Genomic DNA, 25,488 nt, shown 5'->3' with positions numbered 1-25,488 from the left:
ATGTCCCAACATATACAAACTCAGCTCAAACAGTGACTAATGACCATTAATCCCCCTATCTTCAGTAATCTGCCCCTCCAGTCATTTATCACACTGACACTTCACTTTACACACGTGAATAAACTTTAACTGAGAAGGTGAATCAACAAAAATCTCAAAGGTATCTGAAGCTGTAAATTAAACTAGGGGGAGACACAGCAAAGAGACAAATAGAGAGATCCGATCTAATGTTTTTGATTTGCATCCATGGCTGGTCATTGGGGTGGGAAACTATTCAATCATTCAGACCTGCAAAGGAAGAAAAAAGCTACATTACAGAAAGGGGAAGCCGGCAGTAAGAAGAGGTGGCCCCAAAGAGTTAGTTTCATCTATTCATCCATCTACTGTGACATAGGCTGGAGCTTCAGTTTTCTTCAAACGAATATCAATTTAACAAATTTCTTCTTTAGTTTTGTTGTAAATGTTCCTTTCAGCCAGGAAGCATATTTTGTGGGCTAAAATTCTTTTAGGGGTTTATTTGCTATCGTTTAGCTGATATGCGCTTTTCTTTTTCATAGTTCATTAATTTAAGCAAAATCCTTCACCCAAATATAAGCCATAGGTGTGGACAGCAAAAAGCTCAAAGCAACCTTTCAAAACTGTTTCATAATCACGCAAATTGAGTGACTTTAACCTATAGGCCCTGATGCAACTTGAAGCTCAGTATTCGACTATAAAAAATTCCCTGAGGTGCAGTGTATGAGTGTGTGTTTGTGTGTGTGTGTCCTTGCGCGCGCGCGCAACAGCGTGTGTTTTAAGGCCTGAAATCGGATCCTTGATTGAAACCAGAATCTACCAAAAGGAAAGAAAGAAAAGTTGAGTTGTGGCTCTGTTCACCCACAGTAAAAGTTTCTTGGGGAGTGTAAAAAAACTATTTGTAAGTGTAGTAGTTACAGTGTATATATACTCTTATGTCAGAAGGATCCCTTTGCAGCATCCTTCCAACACTTCATATGGAGAGTTTCAGTACTATTTAATTAATCCCCCAAATCCTAAATTCAGCCTTCTGTTTTCCCTTCCCAATGAAAATCCCCAGGCAACTAACTGCTCCCTTTCAGATAGCTGCAACCGCCTGTTTTCCTTCTAAACCCAGCCAGGCAGAGTGGCTAGTTTATATCCTACCGTAAGAAGGAGTTATTTCCTGAAGTTTCTTCAGAATCGAATTTAATTACAGACTTTGGTTACATAAAACAACTACTAATAACCCCTTGTGCTCGGAGGAGGAGGGGCGTATTGGAGGACCAGGTTCAGGAATCCAGGCGGGTCTCTGGGCCACCAGTTCTCCCGGCGCACATCTTCCTCCCCAAAGGAAGCAGCCGAAGGATGAAACTCACTTTGGCTCATCCAGGGGGCCCAAACTCACCGCCAACCGCGGCCTCCTCCCACCCCTGCGCTAAGACACGCGTTTGCCAAGAGTGATCTGGGCGTGCCCTGAACTTGGCAAAAGGCCGAGGTCTGCGAAAGGCTCGAGGGGTCTTGGGCGATGGGGAAAAGGGTCGACCCAAAATAAGAACTAGGAATCTTTTCATCTAAAACTCCTGCATAGATCGAGCCCCTCCGGCCTTCGAAGGGAGAGGTCGCAGAAACGCAGTTCGGGGTTTGATTTGAAAAGTGGAGATGGGGCGTGCTAGAGGGATGAATGGTGAAGAAAGAAGACGCGGGGTTTACCTGAACAGAGACATATTAATCCAAAGAGGTAAAAGTGAGCAGGCTCCGCGATCATTGTCCTCGGGTGGATCCTGCATACAGTCTCATGCCAAGAGGAGCAGAAATGGGGTCCCCAAATTAATGAAGCCACACACCACACACTACACACAAAGGCTTAATATAAGCAACGTGGGTCAATCCGCCAGGAGTTTCAGGGCAGTTACTACTAGTCGACCTTTCCGGACGCTTGTCACTATCTCAGAGCACTTTGCTGACTAAGAATTCCAAGGTTTGCCGTCTCTGGCTCCAGGGTTTCCGAGGAGGCTCGGCCACTTCCAAGGACCATCCAAAGCCAACAACAAAGAGCCGAAGCAGAAGAGCAGTTGTGTGGTGTTCTGCCTCACCGTCTTGCCGAGCCTCCCGGCGTGCGCCCCCACACTGAGCGCGGAGTGCCGCGGTAAAGGCAGGCGCGGCGGCAGCAGCAAAGTTGGGGTGTGGGAACGAATCAGGGAGGGCCAAAAAGTGCTTCTCCGTCTACAGGCAAGCCCGGTCAACAGCTGGCCACTCGAGGCGGAGGCGAAGGCAGCAAAGGCAGCGGCAGCAGCTCCGGAGGACTGGCACAGGGTGCTGGGGGTGTGCCTGGGTGACTCCGCGCGCTGAGAGCGAACGAGGGGGCGGTGCGGCAACAGAGGCTGCCTGGCCGGGCCCTTGTTCCCATCACTTGGGGGATACGGAGGGCATTGGGGACAGCAGCACGTACGCGGACACACGCATGCCTCCCCCGCGCCTCCAACCCCGTACTGCGCTCATGATCGCCCGGGGCCCCTCGTCCGCAGGGGCGCGCGCACAAGGCACCCCGAACTCGCCGAGGCTGGGACGCTGGAGCGCAAACTTCCTGAGGGTGACTGCTCGCAGCCTGGCTCGTGGTGGTTGCAGAGAAGCAGCTCCCGAACCTCCCTGGGTTGGCGGAGAGGGGCGAGGAGGACGCTGCTGTGGGTGGGAGCGACGGCCGCCGCGGCACACCCGAGCTGCGCCGGGATCAGCAGCGTCTGAAGTTTCTGCTCTCACGCTGCCTCTTCTCTGGCTCAATTGCAGTGGGTTTCCCCCACCTTCCCCGAGGCTCCCAGTTTCCGCCCTCTCCTCCCGGACACAGGAATACTTAAAGGGACCGCGCGGTACTTTCCATGCTTCACTCTACTCTCCAGACGCCGGTCTGGCAAGTTTTGCTCATGAATATTTCCATTCAAAAGTCAAAGGTGCCCGACTGCGCCCTCAGATGAGAATCAAACTGCTCAGGATAAAAAATCCAAGCCAATGGAAACTTGCCTTGTTTCTCTCGCCACCCTTAACTCCCCTGCACCTTTCTCCAAATGGAACCTCCCAACCAAAGACTTCAAAAACCCTCCTGGTCCAGTTTAACCTCTTCTTTACCGCTTCCAGGAGTTGGAATAAACTCTCAAATAACCTTAATCCGTCATCGTTTCCTTTTTTTTTCCCATCAAATTTGGGCAAACAAGCATTTAGGACAGGAGATAGAGCGATGATGATCTAGAATATGTCTAGATAATAAATGGGCACCCTTACAACAATCACTTTCTTTTCAATTGTAGTTGTTGAGGTACGTGTTGAAAAACTATCGAATTCGAAGGTTTCGGGTGGGCTAACGGGCATTCTCTTTATGTTTCACTGGAGAGCCTCTCCTTCAACTCCATTGACTTTAGGAATTAAAATGTTAACAATGGGGGATTAATTAAGGAAAAGGGACAAATACAAAGAGCATCCTTTACTACCCCAGAGGTTGCAGTTACAACAGAAGCCATTCAGAATTTCAAAACCAAAGGGCGTGGCCTTTGACACCCAATCCACCAACCCTGAAATCTCAACCTACCAGTTATTAGCCCTGCTACCATGCCAAATCAGTTTTCCCTTCTGAGAAATAGGGACTTGAGGTATTAACAAGTATGAACAAATCATATCCAAAGCAAAACAAACCTAGCACATCTGACAGGCATTTTTACATTGATTCATTCATTTTTTTTCTTTCTATTAAATAAGTCACTGTAAAACACCTTAAACGTAGTAGTGAGTGCCCAATGAGTGGTAGATATTGGTATTTAGAACCTTTTTAAATAAATTATCTACAAAGCTATGTACAGAAACTTCAAAATGATTATTTGGTTTCTATCAGGCTATACCAAGACCTGCTTGCAGTGGCTGTCTCTAGAGAGGAGAATTCCATGATAGCTAGAGAGGTGGGGATCAATTTGCTCTTTTCTATGTACTGTTGTGCTTTTCTATTTTTTTTTTTTTTTTAAGTAAACACATGCATTACCTAACAAAAGATTTTTTTTTTTTTTTAAGCAAATTGTACATTTCATTTTGGTTACTGCTGGCACAACCAATGACCTTGGGGCAGAATTTTGTAGGGGGTAAAAAAACCACCTCTGATTAACAGCACCTATCTCTGAAAGTGAAAGATAGTTTAATACTGAGAAAGCTGACTGAAAATTCAGTAAACATGCTAGAGATAAGATTTCAAAGACTCCAACCAAAATCTTTCTAGCAACAAAAACAAGAATGTGCAGTAAATGTTTAAAAACGTTCATTGATTTGGTCTTTATGAAAGAGCATTTAGTGAAAAACATACAATGGTACATCTTGTTTTCTGGGGATAAAACACGCCTTTAAGATAAGCTTACCTAGTAATAGGAAATAAAGAAGCTAAAGCATAGTACATGAAAAAGAGAGAGAGGAAGAGAATCCTTTAAATCCTCATATCATCTGAGTGCATTTTTAAATAAAGATTTTGAACTTCCACTTAGGAAAGAATGTATACATTTAAATAGAAAGTAGAATATATGTAAATATCCCTACTACATTGTTTCTCCAAAGTGAATCTCCTGATCTCCAGAAGTTTGCTAAGATTTCTCAAGATCTCCTTTAACATTTATCTCATTGCCATTGAACAGGAGCCATATTAACACTTGCTTTTATTTCTCAAATTCAGTTAGCAACAACTCTCCCCACCCACACACACATCATCCTACCCCTAGTAATTATACTTCCTACAAGAGTCAACAATAAGAATCCTCAAGGAACTAACTTTTGGCCAGCTCCCTGTTGAGGGCCATCACCACCAATTCCCATGTTAATCCTTTATTCTTCCCCTGCTTCATCCAAAGTGTACTTTTCTACGAAACATTAGTAAAGGTGGCATCTGAAGACATTTGTATTCAGAAAATATTAGGGATCTATAACAAGTGAAACTGAATGTACCTAAGAGCTTCTGTAACTACTTCCTTTCACTCATTTACCCTTACCCATACAAACAAACATTTCATCAACATTATCTATGTGTAAGAAACAATAAAGGGCTCCATAGGGCCAAGATGCAAATAGAAACCTATCCACCAGGCCCTCAGAGCTCTTACTATAAGGAGCTATGTAAGATCCAAAGTGCAACCTATCTAAAGAAGTAAAAACAAAATGTCTTCTCGGTTAAATAACTGCTTAGTACGCTCCTGGAGGTGGATGAATTATAGCTACCTGTCACCTTTCATTTTTTTTGCTGCTGAACACTAAATTACATAGGAGAAGGCGTGAAATGCTCAATGAGTATATGTGTGAACATGAGTGTGTATGAGTACACATGAATAGAGCACCTACGCCTGTCAGGTCCTCAGGCAACTCTGACATGCACAAGAGAACATTCCAGACTAGTTGGTTGGGAGACAAGACCAAGATAAGGAGAAAATCTTAATTTGCACCCAGAAACACTATTCTGATCATTATGATATGAACAAGTCGTCATGGATTCTAAAGTTTCATTTAAAGAATTCTGGTCTCATTTGGAGCTGATGAAATTCAGGAATCCTAAAATGTCTCCTTGAGAATTTTAAGGAAACAAAAATAATACATTCCAGTAGTCCCGTGAATAGGGGCTTCTTTGACTGTCAAAATTAATAATCTCATGGGTGGATCTGATCTGATTTTATCTTTCATGGGGGTAGTTACAGGAACTCGGGAAATAACCAAATTCCCAGGGTCTCTCCAGGGACTCCAGATATCACTTACCCAGATCAGGAGTGGCAAAGTAGAGCTCCTAAGGAAACTACAAACCAGAACCTTTCTCTCTCATCCCCTCTTAGGAAGAATTCTTAGAATCAGACCAAGCCTGGGATGCAAACGAGAAATACCAGGAGCTCTGGTGAGAAGCAGCGTGATACACTGAGTACACGCCCAGGCTGCGCTGTGTTCTCCAAGATACTATCCCTTAGGGTACAACAGCTAGCTTAGCCTTTTTTTTTTTTTACATAAAATTGCTGAATAATTTTTCAACAGTTCATTTCTAATTGATTGAACTGGGTTGACTATTTGAATAATCTAACATTTGAGCATTTTTCTAAGTTTCCATATATAAGAAAAGCCTCAGTTTAGGAAGCAACCTGAAGTCGCTCTAATTCTGAAGGGAGAATAAACTCACATCTGTTGAATATCTGCATAGAAGCCGTGTCTCTCTAGTAAACATTGCTCAGTCCATGTCATGTTGCTACTGTAGTAATATCTTTAACACCCATTTATGATAATCAAGATTTTCAATTTTCCTCACTAAACCACATATGGTAATTACCTGGGCAAAAAACTTATTTTTGCTCAAATGAGCGATGCAGTATTACTTACTGATTCTAGTTGCTATATGTGACAGCAACAAGTCACATGTAATAAATTACATATGGTGGGTATGCAATAAGAGTTTAGGGAAGAAAAATAATTTAGGGTTAGAGCAGTAAAACAAAAACTAAAGAAAATAGTGCTAGGAAGAATATTAAAATATGTGTTACTTTATTACTACGCATGAAAGAAAGTGAAGTTTATCACGATGCTTCTTTCATATGTACACAGCGTCCATTTTAATAGCATTATTTTTATTTTTTTCCTTTTCTGCCTATTCGAATGGGTGATTAGATGCCTCAAACCAGGAACCATAGGGAGAAGAGGTTTCCAGGGTTATCTGTCTTCACTTACTAAAGACTTGAGGCACACCCAATGTTTTCAATACAGGAAAAGATGGGCTAGAACTCCATTGGCCTCAATCATGGTCTCCATTCTCACTAACAATCTCTAAGGCTCATTAAAAAATACAAACTATAATACACTCCAGTTTGCTGTGGAATTACTGTGACTGTGCTTGCTTTTAGCATCTCAGCATCTTGGGGACACTGTAGATGTTCTGAAACTCGCTGCCATATTGCAAAGGCCTTTTGACTGAGCCTGGGACCTTAAGCATTACTGACTTCAGTCTCACTAGAATTTACTCCTTTAAAGCGAATGGATGAGTGGTTTTTGAAGGTAAAGGAGAGGACACCTGGAATTAGCACTGATTGAAGGTGCTGTTTTGGACCTTTCACAAACATTTTCTGATCCAATTCTGACCATGATCACGTGGGATGGTATCGTTGTCCTTATTTAGACATGAGGTTGAGAGAGTACATTGTTAACTCAAAATTCAGAGGTCCAAAAGCCACAGATCTTATGTTTGAACCCAGGTTGTTTGGAACCAAAGCACATGGGGTAGGGGTGGGGGTGGGGGAGGAAGTTCCATGATAGGATAGGCTCAGGAGACTTTAGTTTCAACACATGTAAATCCCAAAACCTTTACTATGCAAATGAGAATTGTGAGTCCCCAGGGAAAGGCCGGTTTTTGGGAGGCTCCATGCTGTTAGTAGAGGTTGCTCATTCTATGTACCATGCTAGTGCTATAGCAATACCTCCAGTGCTCCAGAGGTGAAGACTAAGATCTTTCGCTGACTGGACTGCACACGAGCAAGCATGGTGCTTACTTGGGAGAAAATGTATTTGTCTTGAAATGAGCAATACAGTATTCCTTACTGAGAAAGATCAAATCCAACTAACTAGACTTCTAGGCTTTTCTTCATAGAGTAGCCAGAGGGATCCCGAGTTGAAACCTAAGTGAGATCATGTCTCTGCTCAGGTCAGAACCCTCCAGTAGTTTCCCATCTTACTTATTAAAGTGAGAACCCACTGTTTCTAGAAGTCTACAAGGCCTCACATGAGCTGGTTTCCCATCCTCCCAACTTTACCACAACAGCCTCTATGCCATTCCTAGAATGTTATCAGGCAGCCACCTGCCTCAGATTTTGCACTTTCTCTGGGTGGAGAACTTACCTCCATGCATCTGCAAACCCACTCTCTTTCCTCTTTAATAAAATCAAAACATCTCACAGAGGCTTTTTCTGAGCACGAACTTTAAAATGACATCCTTATACAATACTTTTGGTATCCCTTTCATGCTTTGTTTTTCCTCTTCTTTTCTTTCTCCAAAGCACTTACCCTCACCTAAGATATTAAATATTTCCTATTTATTTTTATTGACTGCCCCCGGCTTCTCTTAGAATGTTACATAAGTCAGGGATTCTTGACTACCTTATTTACACTTATATTCCCAGCATCCAAAATAACATCTTGTACCAAGTAGGCATTCAAATGTTTATTGAACAAATGAATGAGTCTTATTTCATTGTCTGTTAATATGTCTTTTGGGAAAATGCTTCTTTATTGAACCTATTTCTATGGTTCTGAAGTATGATTTCTCCACTATGCAGTTCAATCATTTTTACCCACTTTAACTGACATAGAACTGATAATGTCACACATAGAGTTGATGTCTCATGAACTTCAATAACTTGAAAAACAAGGTTCTAACTCCGTAAGCATATGCTTATCTGGGTCGGGTTATTCGGGAGCAAAGAGGTTGGAACCTATGTTAAAGTGTATACAGTTCAAACTAAAAACAACTTTCAAAATTAACTTTTCATAAATGAGAAACCTGACGTCTAATGACACTGACTTCCCCTAGAACACTCTTTTGCTTAGTACTTTACTTAAAACTAGGACCCAGTTGTCTAAATCGCTAGAGAGTTCTTTCCACCAGAGCAGGTTAATCAGAAATTCTTGGTCAAGATTCTCTACCTTTAAAATACTTCCATCATTGAATATGGTGTAGTATAACACATATTATATTATTACTATATTATATAGTGAATTTTACATATTTCTAACTAATCTTCAGTAATATAGGAATCATGTTTTTTTTTTTCATTTTTCTATTTCCAGTTCCTAATAGAATAAAAATAACAACAGCCAACATTGGCATAGCCTTATGCGCTAGAGGTGTTGTAAGTATTTTATATAGTTTAACTCATTTAAATCCTCAGAAACACATTATTAGATCAGTTCCTATTATTATCCTATTTTATACTCGAGGAGATAGTCAGCGAATGTGAGCCCGGACACAGATTTGAAACTTGGCTATGTGGGTCTTACCCCTATACCAGACTGTGAGGTGCAAATAAAAGTTTTTGATTAAACTAATCTTATTCTTACAGATTCGGGTATAGCTAGAGAAAACACTCGATGTGTAAGTTTTGTTTTGTTTGTTAGGAATAAGTATATAAAAGTGACTAAAGTATATGCATCTGTAGTTCTACTTCTATATGGAATTTAGATGTTTAAATGATGTCCAAATATTCAAAGGGGTTTAAGTTTCTCTTAATTCTGATGAGAAAGCAGGGAAAAATTTATAGTACAAGTTTATTAAGATCTTCAGAGTATATTCAGAAAAAGAAATATTATATATATATATATATATATATATATATATATATATATATATATATATATGTATATATCTTACCATAGAATTTTGCTGTCTTTTGGTTTCTTGCTTCCAGATATATCTGCAACCAAGCATATACTATTCTAATCATCAGTTACAATTCACTTAAATTGAGATCGTAGTTTACAGCTGCACAGCTGAATGACATACTATATAAGCTTGCAATTTGAACACAAACTATTTTGTAAGTAATTTACATTCTGTTTAATTCTGCAGATGTGTTTTACAAAATTGTTTAATGTTTTTGGTTTTTCAATGCTTTTTAAAAAAATCCTGTCTAAAAATATTTAGAGGATTGAGGTATATGTATTGGTATTTATGTTTGATTTTGTACATTCATTATATTTAGTCCCACCTGCTGTTTTGTTTATTCTGAATAATATTTTACCTAAGTTCTAACAGTTATTTTAATCAGTTGATTAAAGAAATATTATGTGATTTGAAAAGCATCTTGAAATTCTGTTAGTTTCATATTTAGAGATTATTTTCTGGATCAGTAAATAAAAAGTAGGCCTAAATATTTAGTGTTTTATTAACTTTGGGAAAAGAGCATCCAACTTCATCATAAATAATAAGAATAATAACATTAATAATAAATAATTTATATAATAATAAATAATAAATAAATTATACATTATATTGAAAGCTTTCTGTTATTTATTTTACAGCTTATTAATGTATTAGGTTGGTGCAAAAGTCATTGCGGTTTAAAAGGTTAAAACTAATTGCAAAAATCGCAATAACTTTTGCACCAACCTAATATTTCTCTCCTATGGCTTATGGAAAAATGACTTCAGCATTTGAAAAGCTAAATTGGGGCTTTGGGATTTAATAGCTTCTTGGTGTGATTGTGGACTAGGAGTCTAAATTTGGAAGTGCTCATTCTTGTGGATAAATGCTGAATCCATATCCTACAATTGTCACTGAAAAACAAACTGCTGTTGAAAATTAAAATGAAATGTAAACCTACTGTCTTAACAAGGATAATTATACGTTTTCTCAAGAGTTTAATCACCTGTTCTTTAGTATCCTGGCCACATTCCAAAATAAATCATCCAATTCCACTATTCTAACTAAAAGTCTTTGTTGAGTTGATCTAATCTCATCTTTTCAATTCCCTATCACTACATACTATTTTAAAGCTACTTTATTACACGTAGAAGGTAGAATTTCAATGGTACAGTACCTTTCTTGTTGCATTTATATATCATGTGCGTATCTTTGAAACAAAACAGATGTTTGCTGAAGCCAGTAAAAAACCTTACCAACAAAAACATCCTAAAAACTTATTCTGTTCATTCAATGATTTCTAACACATTATTTTTTATTTATATATTTCAATTACAAAGTAAAAAAATTGTTTTATAAATTTAGCATGTCAATGTTTTGCCACAAATATTTTTAGAATACATATTAAAAGTAATGTGGTATATAGCCCCATTTTCAGAAGCTAATTGGTTCTAATGAGATATTATTTATATTTCTTCAAAATATAGGCGTGATATATTTTTAGAAAATTTGGAAAATACAAACATAAAAAACCAAAATTTACAGTTTTCTCATTTATAATATATATGCTATCAACATTTTATTGTATAGCCTTTTTTCTTTGTTTTTTTAAAATCTGTATGTATAGACTTTTCTTCTTACGATACTCTAAAACTGGTATGTAACATATATTTTCACTGAACAATACGTTATAAAAATTTTTCCATGTTATAAAATGTTCTTCAATATCATCATTAAAAGAGTGAAATAGAATTCCATCACATGATTATACTAAAATATATGTAATTCCTAAGTGTTAAAAAATATATGTAATCTCTAATTGTCAGATATTTAATTTATTTCCAATTGCTATTAAGGTGCATAGAACCTGATTTTTTTAAAAATCATACTATGATGTTGTCTTGCCAGTTAAATTGTTATAAAATTTCATTTGAATCACAGATATTCTATTGAAGAAATACAATATCCCACAATTTAAGTTGCTTGATTGTTTGGAGTTGCCATGCAGACTGTTTAAATGATCTGAGAATCAACATATGTAAGAGTTAAAAATCACAGACAATAATGAAGAACTATTAGACAATTTTTAACACCTGAAATGTTCACTTTTTTTCCCAATGGGTTGATTATTTATTTATTCAAGGGGTGCCTTTTGTTTTCATTACAACTGATTAATAAATGAAAATGTTTGTATTTCACAAGTATGCTAGAATTTCACAGGTTTTGTATTTCACACCAGAAAGTAAACTCTTTTCTTTTAGTAAGGGCAATAAATCAAGACAGAAGCCTTTTCCTAAACAATTCCCTTTGGGAAAAAGCATAAACTTAAGCACAATTCATTATTTTGCTCATTGCTCTTTTCAGCAGGGAGCATATATTGTGTAACTTTTGGTTACCACAATTATTGACAGTGACTATAAAATGACCATACATAAACCTACTGGTCTAAATAGGAATCAGCCTAGGTGTATCATGTACATCCTAGTTTATCCAAATTCATAGTATTTTGGTTAACATCACCTATTTCTTGATTTTCCTCTAAATTTCATATGTGGCTTACTGTACAATAAGAGTTTGAAATATGTAATTATCCTCCCTTCCCTTTTGAAATATGAGCTATAGAGTTAGGGAATTTAAAGAAAGGGCATCAATTCTTAATTGGATGCTTTGGAAATTGAAGATGTAATGTTGTCATTTCTTGAGTGTAGTAATTTTATCAATTTTTAAAAATTAGGCCTTTACCTGGCAAATCTGTTGTCAATTTAAATATAATCATTGTCAAGTTTTGTAAATTCTGTTTAATTTATACAGAAATATACAGAACACTTGGCAAAGTCTAATTAATAAACCAGATTATTCGCTGCGCTAGATTTTTCTGATCCTGCTCCTTTAATGTTTCACAATGTAAGAATACTTTGAAAGGAGATAATGAATATAGAGATGTATCTTTAGACATGTTTATACATCCTAGAACATAATTAAATGCATTTTCCAGGTGGAAACTATGTGATACAGGGACCAGAACACGAACTGAAGAAGAATTTGCCTTTTTTAAAAAAATTGCCTTTTAGCTCAGACTTCCCCTGAGTAACTCCTACACCTCCTCTAAGGCTGAGATGAAAGTCTCTTTCTCACAAAAGCCTTCCCAGATGTGCCATTCCTCACCTTTCCCAATAGGTCAGGTGTATCTGGGAAATGTTCTCAGAGAAACTTCCATGATTTCTTCATAGCACCGATAACATAATTGCTGTGAAAATATACGTTTTAAGCCCGCCTCTTCAGCAAATCTTGTAAACTTCTCAGTGGTGGTAATGACTTCTGATTTGTTCACCTACGGTGATTTCGCCTCTTATCAAAGTAACTTGACTATGATTTTGTGCTTATAATTCTGTACAGTATACTAAATTTTGAGAAATACTTGGCTAGACTAAGAGGAGGAATAAGAAGAAAGTCTATATTGCAGATATCTGGGCATTCGTGCCTTTTGCACTTAATCTATAGGTTGGTGCAAAAGTCATTGCGGTTTAAAAGGTTAAAAATAATTGCAAAAACAGCAATGACTTTTCCTCCTACCTAATAACTATTCAATTCCAAAAAGGAAATGGGCAATTGCTTAAAAGTTTCATCTATTTCAGGGTTCTCAATCTAGGGTCATTTTGCCCTCTCCCCCTGACCCAGAGGATATTAGGTGATGTTCAGAGACCTCTGTTGTTGTTACAACTTGGGGAAGGGGAGGGGAGAAGGTGCTATTGGCACCTAGTGTGTAAAGACAAGGGGTACTGTTAAACATCTTACATTACACAGGACACCCCATCACCCACAACAAAGAATAAATCGGTCAATATATGGATAGTGTCAAGACTGAGAAACTATTCTGGTCTTAAGTTTAAAACACTTTGAAGAATTTTTTTCTTGGGAGGATTAAATAAGGTCATTGGACATGTATCGTATAAATGGGGTAGAGTTAGGTTCTAAAGTTGTTAGGAATGCTATGCTGTATACCTACTTTATAGGGAAGTATTGTAAATATCATAAAATTCTATGCAAATATAGCTCAAAGCATGATTAAATGCTTATATATCTTTAAAAAGGAATTTTAATTACATTCTTCCGATAAATTGGTATCTAGAGCCTATGTAAAGAGGTATATTTTTTCAATAACATGATTCACTTCCATGTATACTTGAATTAACGGAGAAAGAAAGATGATATGCAAAAGTCTAAGTGTGAAATTGAATTGGGGTGGACTTAACCAGATATCAGCTGTTGATAGTTGAAAAGAGAACTTCTTTGGTGATAATTCTTTTTTTACATTTTTTTATTAAAGTTTGTTGGGGTGACAATTGTTAGTAAAGCTACATAGATTTCAGGTGTACAATTCTGTAATACATCATCTATAAATCCCATTGTGTGTTCACCACCCAGAGTCAGTTCTCCTTCCATCACCATATATTTGATCCCCCTTACCCTCATCTACCACCCCACTCCCCCCTTACCCTCTGGTAACCACTAAACTATTGTCTGTGTCTATAAGGTTTTGTTTCTCATTTGTTTCTCTTGTTCTTTTGTTGGTTTTGGTTCATACACCACATTATCAGTGAAATCATATGGTTCTCTGCTTTTTTTGTCTGACTTATTTCACTTAGCATTATAATCTCAAGATCCATCCATGTTGTCACAAATGGTAATAATTCTTAAATGCTACCAAACATGACCTGATGAAATGGGCACTAACAAAATTTGCTTTTGTGTGGACATGGGTTTGAATGAGCATATAATAGATGCTATCTGTTGATATGTTTCAGAGTTGTACTGGTAATTTGGAATATACATATACTTTTATTTATATTTCTTAAGCGAAAAAACAGGTATATAATATATTTATACCACTCATCTTCCACTGAAATACAAGATAAAGGAATTTCTGAGGTAAATTCAAAGTTTAGAGCATTTAGTTTTTATTTAATCTATGCCCTTTGGAGCAGGAAAATGATAGAGTTTGGTGCATACTTAGAATAATGATGAAGCACAATAGTTGTTTCTAAAATGCGCAAGTGGATTTCTGTCACTGAGTAGCTGGGTGACCATGATATGTCTCTTAATATTTCTAATATCTGTTTCCTTTATATTAAGAAAAAAGAAAAACAGTTCTGACTTTATGGGAGAGTTGCAAATATTGAAACAAATAATACACATAACGTGCTTAGCATAGTACTTGGAATAGAGTAAGCAAAGATGAAATATTAGTTCATTATTATTGTTGTGATTCCATTGTGGAAAATAGAACACTATCTTGGGAACCTCAGGATTAAGTTTATAGTTAGTATAGAAGACTGCAAACCTTTCTATTATTATTATTATTACTATTATTATTAATAATAAATTAAAGTGTATAAGGATTGCTGCTTAAAAGATCATTCAGAAAGCCATAAATTTACTTTTAAAGACATCTACATACGGTAAGCTTTAAAATAACTTAAATTTGACTTTTTTAAGGGATTTTGAAATTAACACAGTATTTAAAAACCAATATTCTTAAACATTAGTACATTAGTGGTGACCTACTTTTGAATAGCCCAACTGAGTATACACTAAAATTAAAGTTGTCATGGTATGTCTGAAACGTGGTGGTCCTGTGGTGCTCAGATATTATTAATGTAATATTCTCAAAGTATATCCTCTATTAAATGCTGTGAGAATAAGTAAATATGATTTTAAAAACAACCATGAATTAAACTTCCTAAATCAGAAAATTTGAATTTAAAAGATGTGTAATTTTCCATTTTATTCTTCTGGCTAAATGATTAAACTTGTTTGGAATAGCATTTCCTCATAAGTTCAGAAACGTGAAACCTGGCAAAGTGAAGAGAATTAAAAGAAATTACTCAATGTATGTATTTAAGTGTCATGCCATGTGCTTTGTAATGCTTATCTGTCTGTGGGTAGGTGAGACTTAAGGGTGGGAAACAATGGCTTTTAGACTCAAAGAATTAGTGATTTAAAGCTGGAAGGTCCAGAGATATTTTCATTGGCATTATGAGAGTCATATGTAATGAATAAATTAACATTTTAATACAGAGTAAGGAGTACCAAAAAAACCCTATTGAACCAATTTAACCTTGAGAGAAATATTACTTTGTATTTAAATTAGATATTTATCAAGATATTCCTCACATTGCATGTTATATTAATAATCCTCACAAAGCTTTGAGAAGTAGATTTCATTAGTCCATCATAAAATTATTTTAGAACAAAAATGTAATAATATAACAAATTGAACTTAAAACATGAAGCTTAGTAAGTACTGGGAAACCATTTATTTAAAAAAAACTAACTAAAAAATAAATAAATGAGACCAGAGGCATTCTTTTAGCTCAAAAATAATCTTCCTATCTTACCATTATGAAATAGGTAAAAGAATCTTCTGATAGAAATTTCTCTACAAATATTCGGAATCCGTAGTTTCTGAAATTCCCTTCAAAGACTAGATAACATTTTCTACTACGCTATTTCTTAGTTCATGCATGTTCTCTTCCACAAATTTTGGATTGTAAATTCACAATAGTTACAGTAAATGATCAAAAACATAATTAAAAATTGAGGGTACACACACATCCATATTTTGATACTAGGTGTCTTTATATTTTATTTTTTGTATCTTTGTCTATGAAGGGTAAGTTCTCTATGAAATGTTTCAATTGGCTGAGGGTGTTTAGTATACAATGTTCTATTGCCCTCTGCTGGCTAGACAATGATAAATAAAAACTTCCCATCTATTCCTTAACTAAATTGGATCTTAAAAAATTAAATATGGGAAATACAGACACAGTTCAAAATAATAAAGCAATATATTAGAGTAATAGGAACCAAAAATCAAATTTCTGAAATAGTCTTATCATGTTTCTTTCAAAAACTCCCTAAATAATGCTTATTTTTAATTAGTTTTTGTATTACTTACCTTAATAATTTGATTATTTTATATAATACCAAACACTCATTAATTCAATAAAATATGCTTTATTTTGTTATTTTAAAGAGATAATTGAAACACTCATAGTTATCTAGCAATTCTTGGGATCTACCAACAAAATATGTATGATGTTCTAATTGTTGGCACTTCTGTGGAACATTTTTATAATGATGTTATTATATAACTAGTGTGAGTTTATCTTTTTTTAAAGAAGTATTGTTTATCTAGTTGAAAAATATTCTCAGCATATTTTTAGCAAAAGTATAAATTATAGCTGGATATTAGAGTTCTTTCCTAATTAAACAACTAACTTCTTTTGCACATTTCATTCTTTTTTAACATGTTCTTTATATGCTATTCACATCCCACTGAAGAAAAACTAACATTGGTGTATAATGGTGTATAAATTCTTTAATAAAAAAATAACAGTTACGATGCCCCAAGGAACATAAAATTCATAGAGTGATGAATTTACCTGGTTTCATTTTAGCACTGCACATTGCCTTCAATGCTTGATTACATTTACTTCAAAAACATTTCTAAAGAGTAACCTTAGCCTCCATGGCAGAAGATGCAGAATTTATCATTCATGGGCCCTAGGTGGTTTTTCTAAGACATGTTTGGGTTAAAAGTTTAAAACAAAGCTGTCACTGTTTGTTCAAAATTGTGGCTAATATTTTGAATCTGGAATTTATTTGATATTTTCAATAGTTTCTCTCAGCTACAATATAAGTTGAAATAATGTGGTTTTCATTTATTTGAGTATACTTCTTTGGAACATTTATAAAATTTGGGTCATGGAACTTTGAAACAGGCTGTATTCCAGGAGCTCTGCCTTCCCATTTTATCCTCAGAACCAGTGTCTACTATGAAACGAGAGGGAAATATTCCCCCCCCCACCCCCACACGCCCATGCTTTCCCTGCCAAACAACTGTGAATACTTTCAAAATTTTCTGGAGCAAAAAATGGTTTATAATTTCTTCTAACTACCTCTGTTCTAGATTGTATTTACATCTCCAAATTTCCAAGAACATATTTTCAGTTCAATCTGTAAGTCACTTAATGTCTTTGGTTCTCCAAAAACCAAGAGAAAATTTCATTCTACTACAGAAAGTATAATTACACAATAAGATGGGAAATGAGTTTCTTATTTTCCAATTCACAAGTGATAAAAAAGAGATGCACTTTACCGTTATTCACAATGAATCTTTATAAAAACACTAGAAAATATATACACATATTTTTTTTACAATTTCCATCTTAAGACTCAGGAATATAGGAAAATGAGTTTCAGAGATAGGAGACTTGTCAAATTCACACAGGACGGCCAGTAGATCAAAAGCCAAGTTTGCCTAACTTCAAGTGCATGGTCTTTTTATAAAACCTCACAGACTCAAAGGGGGAAACAAAGCTGTGAATCAATTTGTATCAGGGTCTTAAAAATGATCATTCCCTTTGATCCAGTAATTTCAACTCTTGGAAGCTAAGGGAATATTCCATAGATAGTAAAAGATGTCCACGACAGTATTAATTAAAATAATGCAGGAATGGGGGGGGAGGGGAGCTAGAAAAAGGCTAGATTTCTAATAAAAATAATGGATAAAGAAGGAAACTATGATATATCACTTAATAGAATATTATAGCCATTAAAATAATAGTTATGAGTTACTTGAAAAATTTTGAGTTGCTTAGGATAAAATTGGCAAACAAAATTTATTATGTATAAATTGGAAAGGAAAAGACAGGTTTATAGGTACTGCCAGAGAAAGGTGCCCTGTATGTTTTTGGGTGAAGAAAGTTATGAAACAATAATATGCATTCTGTGATGACACATTTTGAAAAATTATAATATATATGGCCTATCATATGTGAAAAAAAATTTGTGTAATCAGATGAACCTGTTGATGATCTAGGGGATAAAAGCAGTGTATATTTTATACTATTTAAATTTCATTGCATGTATTACTTTTAGAATTACAAAAGAATAAAGATATAGTACAGTATGATTATAGCTATGTTGAAATACATGTCAAAATATGTTGAAATACAAGTCAAGTTCCTTTTTCCTATTTATCTCATGGATTTTTATGAGAACTATTTTACTTTGTTTTTCTTGAAGTAATTAGCAGGTTCTCCTAATAAATAACAGCCTCAGGTAGGTACATTACTCTTATACAACTAATTTACTCACTTAATTTCTATGGAAATGTTAATATTTAAAGCCAGGCTGACTGAATTACTGCTGAAATCCATTAAGGAATAATAAGAAAATATTACTGTAATATTTTATTAGTTTAAAATTCATTAATTCTCAAATGTAGTAACCGGAAATTTAGCTTTTGTTAAACAACTTAAATAGTATAAAAAATCTGCCATTGATGCATTTAACTAAGGACCTTGACAGTTTTCAAATATCTCAAATCCTTTAGAGTTACCCGTTTACTTATAATTAATAAACAATATTTTCCAAAAGTATGTTTTATGCATTTTCAAAAACATCCTCTTTAACATTGGTGAAGCAATGCCTTCTTTCCATTGTAATATCAGCATAATATTTATAAACTGTGACTAATTTTGACTTGGGTTACCAAATTAATGTAAATTATTAGGAATTTCCTATAAGAACAAGTTACTATCAAAGTTACTCTCTTCATGTTTCTAAGACAATTCAACTTCTAAATGTTTAAGAAAATTTAAAAATGTTAGTCTTTTCTTCTTTCTTGCCTTCTCTTTTTTTATTATAAGCATATAGATAAATAATCACTTATAAAATCAATATATGTTGGCTTTTATTTGGGTAAATGTTACCTTGAATAAAAAATTATGGATGTGAATTTCTTCTCTTTTTTCCCCTTTCCATTTGATACCTACTCCTTCTGGTTCTCTATAGCAAAAAGAGCTAAATGGACTTGCTTTCATTCCAGCATCACATTAGACAGGGATGAATATATACTGCCTTTCATGTATAAACATCTTTTAAATCTCATGCCCAAAGAAATACTTTATGGAAGAAATTTTAATGTGTACGAATAAAACAAACATATTATCTTTAGTTCTCAACTCCAACAATAGCTGGTCTTGTACGAATTAAAAAAACAACAACAAAAAAACCAAAACGTTAAAAACTTTTATGACTAAAATATTAACCAGATAATGATGTTCGTGTGTTATTATAGAATACAAGTATAACAAAATTATCAGTTTCCTGTATTACTCCTTTCTGAAAAAAATAAGACATTGACTGGGAGTTTTATAATGGCCCAAAGGAAAGAAGGCTTCTGTGGGCCTCAAATTTGATATTTTAAGTTGAAGTCAGCTGTTAAGAATTACTGAATTATCCAGGGCAGAATCTTGGGTATGGCTCACATTACAGTATGTTGGGTATGAAGTGTTGGACACAAAAGGGGTGAAAACTTTTCAGTGATTAAAAAGGCCTGTGGGACTTCAGTTTCAGATTCCAGAGCAGCACATCAAGAGGAATGTTGCAGATTCTTGAGTTCTCACAGTAAATTGTGTCTGTAAATCAATAAAGTGTTTCTTAAGAAACATATTAAGATGGCTTTAAAGAGTATATAAAATTTCTTTCATTTCTCATGGGAATAAAAATTAAATCTGATGGGTGGAAATAAATACTTAACAAAGTTAAGAAATTGAATGCACCTAGATTTCAATCAGGCCAGAAAGTAGGGTGGATATAGTTGTGTATTTTACTTACTTTCTTCTTTAATTGATATATTTTGAAACCATGTTTAGTAATGTTTTCATTAATTTTAATTAACTTTTATTGTAGCTCAAATATTCTAGGCATTCTGTATGACACAGTGACAATCTCAAATTTCTCTCTATATATGGATATTGCATAATTTCTTCAGCTTTATTACTTAGATTTCAATAAATTTATCTTCCATTTTATATTTATTGTCCTTATAAATGCAACTAATTAAACATGATCCGTTAGTGAATAACTAAGGATATGTAGCTACTGTCAATTTAAAAATGTAACCCCAAAACACAGTATCATAAAGGGATTCCATTGTTTACTCAAAATATTCTTCTTCATGCCAGAAGGAATAAATATTAATAAAATTTATTACATTATTTGTATATATTGCAAAGGGATTTTATATTTACCAAGCAAATTGTTTAGAATCTATGCTGCTAGCTAGATATAGGCTGTTATTAAGTGTGTAAGTATGTGAGGAAGTGTGTATGTATGCAACTTAACTCCAAGGAAAATAAATGTCTGGAGTAAAACCTTGATTTTTTGGGGGTAAAGTGTATCATAAAAGTTTGTGAAGATATTCAAAGTAAATTGGAAATACATATTTTTACATTTCATTTTATATTAGAATTTAGCTTTCAACTGAGGAAACTGACCCTGAATAGGAACTAAACATTTTTACAAATGTGTGCGCTCTGATATTTAACTGTCCCTTTAATGTTTTATTTCTTACCAGATAAACAGTGATACTTCTTTTAAACACAGTTCTTTGGAGAAATAAATGTAGGTATAAGTTCAGTTATCTCTCTATTGTCCCTTCATTATGATCCATAAAAGGTTTACTTTAAAAAGCTAAATCAGCTATGGTTTAATCTCACCTGAACCAATAAAGTTCTGTATGAAAGTACTTTAAAAAAATTCATAGCTCTCAACTATTTTATAGTTATTTGTAAAAAAATACAGTGGTACCTTGGTTTTCGAACATAATCCATTCCATAAGACCGTTCAAGTTCTGAAACATTCGAAAACTGAGGCACAGTTTCCCCAAAGAAAGTAATGCAATATGGATTAATCCATTCCAGACCCTTAAAATCAACCCCTAAAACTGCAAATTTAGCATGAATTTTACTATCTAATGATACCATAGATCCATAAAATTCACAGCATTCGTAAACCGAAATGTTCATCAACAGGGACGTCAGAAAACGGAGGTACCACTGTAATTGAAGGTGAGAAAGTTACACATTGGAATCTAAATCAAAGCATGGAGCACCTAAAACTAAGTTTAGTAGAGACCTATCTCTATAATACAGTGATTTATGCAACAGAATTGAAACAAGAACACATTTAGCATATGCTCCAGGAAGACGGGCATTTCCTGAGTTACTCAGGGAACCTTTATTCGCAAACTCATCCTAGAAAAAGTGCTACGTACCTCGTTGCTGAATATCACTACAATCACCTTTGAGGTACTTTCCTTGGGAAGCTATGCACCGACACCAGCGCCTAGTCCACCCTTCAATGCAATTTTGGAACTCTTTTTCTGGAATGGCCATCAGAGCTGTTGTTGTATTACCCTTGATGTCCTGAATGTCATCAAAATGTTTTCTTTCAATATTCTCTTTATCTTCAGGTAAAGAAAGAAGTCATTGGGGGCCAGATCAGGTAAGTAGGGACGGTGCTCCAATACAGTTATTTGTTTACTGGCTAAAAACTCCCTCACAGACAGTGCCATGTGAACTGGTGCATTGTCGTGATGCAAGAGCCATGAATTGTTGGCGAAAAGTTCAGGTCATCTAACTTTTTCACGCACCCTTTTCAGCACTTCCAAACAGTAAACTTGTTTAACTGTTTGTCCAGTTGGAACAAATTCATAACGAATAATTCCTCTGATATCAAAAATGGTTAGCCACATTGTTGCAACAAGTTCACAAACTTAATTGTCAGACCTCGTATGTGTGGTGGTCTCTTACACAGTATACCTTTGGATGGTGGTGCCCTGCCTACAGCTATTGCAGAATTGTTTTTTTCCCTGTGATATGGTCTAAATTTCAAATCCTACATTTAACCCTCTGATCCTTGCACTAGCATCTTTATGTACCACCCTCAACAGAAATTAGGAAGAGTAGTGTCGAAATCAGGAAGACACACCACTGTTTTATAGAAATTAACATCTTAGATAATTTTTCAGTATATTTCCCACTCAAAAGGTGAGGTTAACTTTTCCGTATATACTTGCTGATCTCAATTTTCTTTCCTCTCTCTTATATCCTTCACTACTGTATACTGAATATCTAGTTGGATTTTAAGATTCAGTAAAGAGATATCTATAAATTATTAAAACTAGAAGCCAAGCTCAATTAAAAAACAAAACAAACAAAAAACAACTCTCCTTGAAATGAGTGTCATCACACTTGGTATTAAAACTTAAATTCTAATGATCTCCCCAGTGTCACAGGTGATTATAAGTCAAATCCTACTCTCAGGTCCAGACTGTAGCACTTCCTGTGGCCAAGTGGAAAGGCTCACAAGCAAATATTCAGATCAAGAGCAGAAATGGCTGTGTTCTCTCAGCCCTGAATAAATACAGACAGCAGCCCCCAACACAGAGGCTGTCCTTGCCTTCCATGTAGAAGAAAAGCATCCCTCTGTTAGCAGATTTATTAAATACAGAAAGGCAACCATGAGAGCAGCAAGTTTGCTGTGTGGGAAGGTCCTACAGTGGGGAAGAAAGATGATTAAAGACTTTGTTAGACAATAGCTCAGAACTGATGTACAGAAATAGTTTTGACCTGATGTTCTGTATATTTGGTAAGGTTAAGGTGGAAAGATTTTAAAGAAAATGTGCTTTGATATCTATTTTAAAAATAGAGATAATTGTCCTACTTAGAGTAACAATGGAGGTACTTTCTTTTTATTTCTCTTTTTGGAATCCAATTCTCTATTGTTTCCTGGGGAATGTATCTAACTCTAAAAAAAGCCCCTTTATTTTTCCTATGAAACTCAGCCTTGGAGCTGAAATGTTACACAATTTTATAATTGCATTGTAAATGTGTGTCACTCGTGGGTCATGAGATTAGGGGGTATTGCACTACATCCCAGAGAGGAAAAGTCGGGCAATAGACACAGCTGTGGCTTTGGATTGAGCTGGATATAGGTTTAAAATACTGGCTACCTACTTAAGAACTATGTGACTATAGGGAGTTTTCTTAACTTCACTCTCAGTTTCCTCATCTGTAGAATGAGGATAATAATAGCTTCCTTTCAGAATTGCTGTGAGGATGTAATGAGATACTCAATACATAGAAGATGCGCAATATATAGTAGATGCACAATAAATGTTTATATAGTAGATGCACAATAAATGTTTATATAGTAGATGCACAATAAATAACCATTACTATTATTACATGGTTGTTTCTATGACCAATGGACAGTTTAAGTAGATTGATATTAACGACAAGTTGTAATCAACCACAGAAATATAAAAATCTCTTTCTGATTTAGGCTCACAAAGGACTTCCATTTAGAAACTTCCTGAATACTCCAAGAAGTACCAAGGATGGCAACTAAAACATGACAAGGGGTCAAGATTCTCCTTAATCTTTCTCTGTAATCTTCAGCAAGACTTATGTCTAATGGTGTCTCAGTTATCAAGGGATGTACTTCAAACCAATAGTATGCTGATCAAATGAGATAAGAGGTTAAAATGTGCTTTTTGTAAGCTTTAAGATTTAAACAATGTTAAATCATCATTAATTTTTCAGTTACTTGTACCATTTCATGAGTTTAACATCACAAAAATGCTACATCATCATTGACTTATCAGTAACTCAGTTATTGTAACGTTTCAATAAATGCAAGGTGTAAACTTTAAGTCAAGAGCTAATAACTTCAAAAATGAAAATGAATAATTTACTACAAAGTATGAAATTGCATATCTGTGAAAAAGGTAAAACCAAATGTCTATTTCTTTAGCTCCAAACCAAAAACACAACTCTCATTGTATGTTTGCTTTTCCAATATAAACACAGCAATTCTGATTATTACTCATATTACATAAATTTTCCACCCTTTTCTCTTGACATAATATATATTTAATACTTATTGGCTGTTGTTCTTCGATTGTTACTCTACAACCCTTGATGTAAGCATCGAGTACCCTAAAATTATACTAGCTTTTAAGTTTTATTTTGCCATTTCAGTGGTTAACTCCAATTCTTCGCTCCTGATCTCGTGAATTCGAGCCATGTCTTTCTCAACATAAAGCCTTCAATTATGTGATACTTCCCTTTAAACTTTGATATCATTCTAATTGCTTACAAGAAACATTCCAGACACTTTAGAATAGCCCAAACGGCTCCTCTCAGTCCAGCTTACTCCTTAACCCTTTCCCTCTTTTGGCTTTCCCGTGTGCCTTGGCAGAACGATCAGGTCCCTGAATATTCTCATATATTACGCCACGCCACATTGGGGACACGGCTTTTATCATGGTTTTTCTCTCAATTTCTTGTTGAGCATTAAACACCAGCTTAGATGCCACTTCTGCCACCTCTATTCTCACACCTCTAGGAAGAATGGATGTGCTTGGGGGATGTCAGGATTTTATTGTTCTACTTCTCTTTATACATTCATCTATATAGCACCAGTCATATTTCCATATTTTTTTTATCTCTGTTTTTGGTTGTTACTTGTGTGTCTTTTTTAAATTGTTTATTTATAAAGTGAAGTCTTGAATCACCTAGACATGGTCTTGTTCGTCTTTGTGCCTCCACAATTTGGGGATTTCTTTTCCAACTCCTCAGCGTAATCTTAGAGACGTAAACACGTGTGAGCCATTACCTATATCTTAAAGTTGAAAGAACAACCGCTAAAAAGTCCTAGGGTGTATAAACATTCATTTTTTTTTACACACCCCATAGGCAGTTCTTAGTATGCATCTCAAATGAATGGATATATTTTTTGAACGACATTTTTCTTCTCATATTTTTGATGCTGTAACAGTCAAAGAGTGGAAAAATACAAGTAAAAACTGGAATTTAGCTAGAATAAAAACAGCAGAATCAACAGTGTGAAAATGCCAATAAAGTACTTTCTTTTCTAACAGGTTTTTGTACTTCTTCCCCCAGATGTCCATGGTAAAGTACAGCTTGGCTAAATTCTGCAAGGACAGACCTGCTTTTCCCATAGGGAGATGCCGGATGGGTTCCTATTGTTATCCCATAAGGGCAGCCTTTAACATTTTACTTTCTGTGAACAGGAGGTTACAGTGCTGTCAACTTCCCTGTGGTCTTTGAACAAATGCTACGCATGCCACTGCCCTCTAACTGGATTGGGGATGGGAGTTCTGTCAGGGCTCAAGTTTCGTTCACATGCTCATGGTCACTGTGCCGGTGGAAATGAAG

At 35.4% G+C, this 25,488-nt stretch overlaps 1 protein-coding gene across 8 annotated transcripts in view; it reads right to left on the bottom strand.

Annotated features, from left to right (window-relative positions):
* Window positions 1–25,488, bottom strand: part of ROBO1 (roundabout guidance receptor 1) — a 1,115,129-nt gene that overhangs the window by 407,979 nt on the left and 681,662 nt on the right. Inside the window, exon 1 of one of the 8 annotated variants that reach the window (XM_019750011.3) lies at window positions 1,708–2,789. The exons of the other annotated variants lie outside the window; for them this stretch is intronic. Within the exon in view, the coding sequence (XP_019605570.1) occupies window positions 1,708–1,762 (55 nt within the window). The 5' untranslated portion in view covers window positions 1,763–2,789. Of the gene's footprint in view, window positions 1–1,707; window positions 2,790–25,488 lie in introns of those variants that run through there. 8 annotated transcript variants of the gene reach the window in all.

The sequence above is a fragment of the Rhinolophus sinicus genome, chromosome 17 (assembly GCF_057876585.1).
Source record: "Rhinolophus sinicus isolate RSI-liver-muscle chromosome 17, RSI-T2T, whole genome shotgun sequence".
NCBI lineage: Eukaryota > Metazoa > Chordata > Mammalia > Chiroptera > Rhinolophidae > Rhinolophus > Rhinolophus sinicus.
The sequence above is the reverse complement of the archived record's forward strand: the minus strand, read 5'-3'. Positions and strand labels throughout refer to the sequence as shown.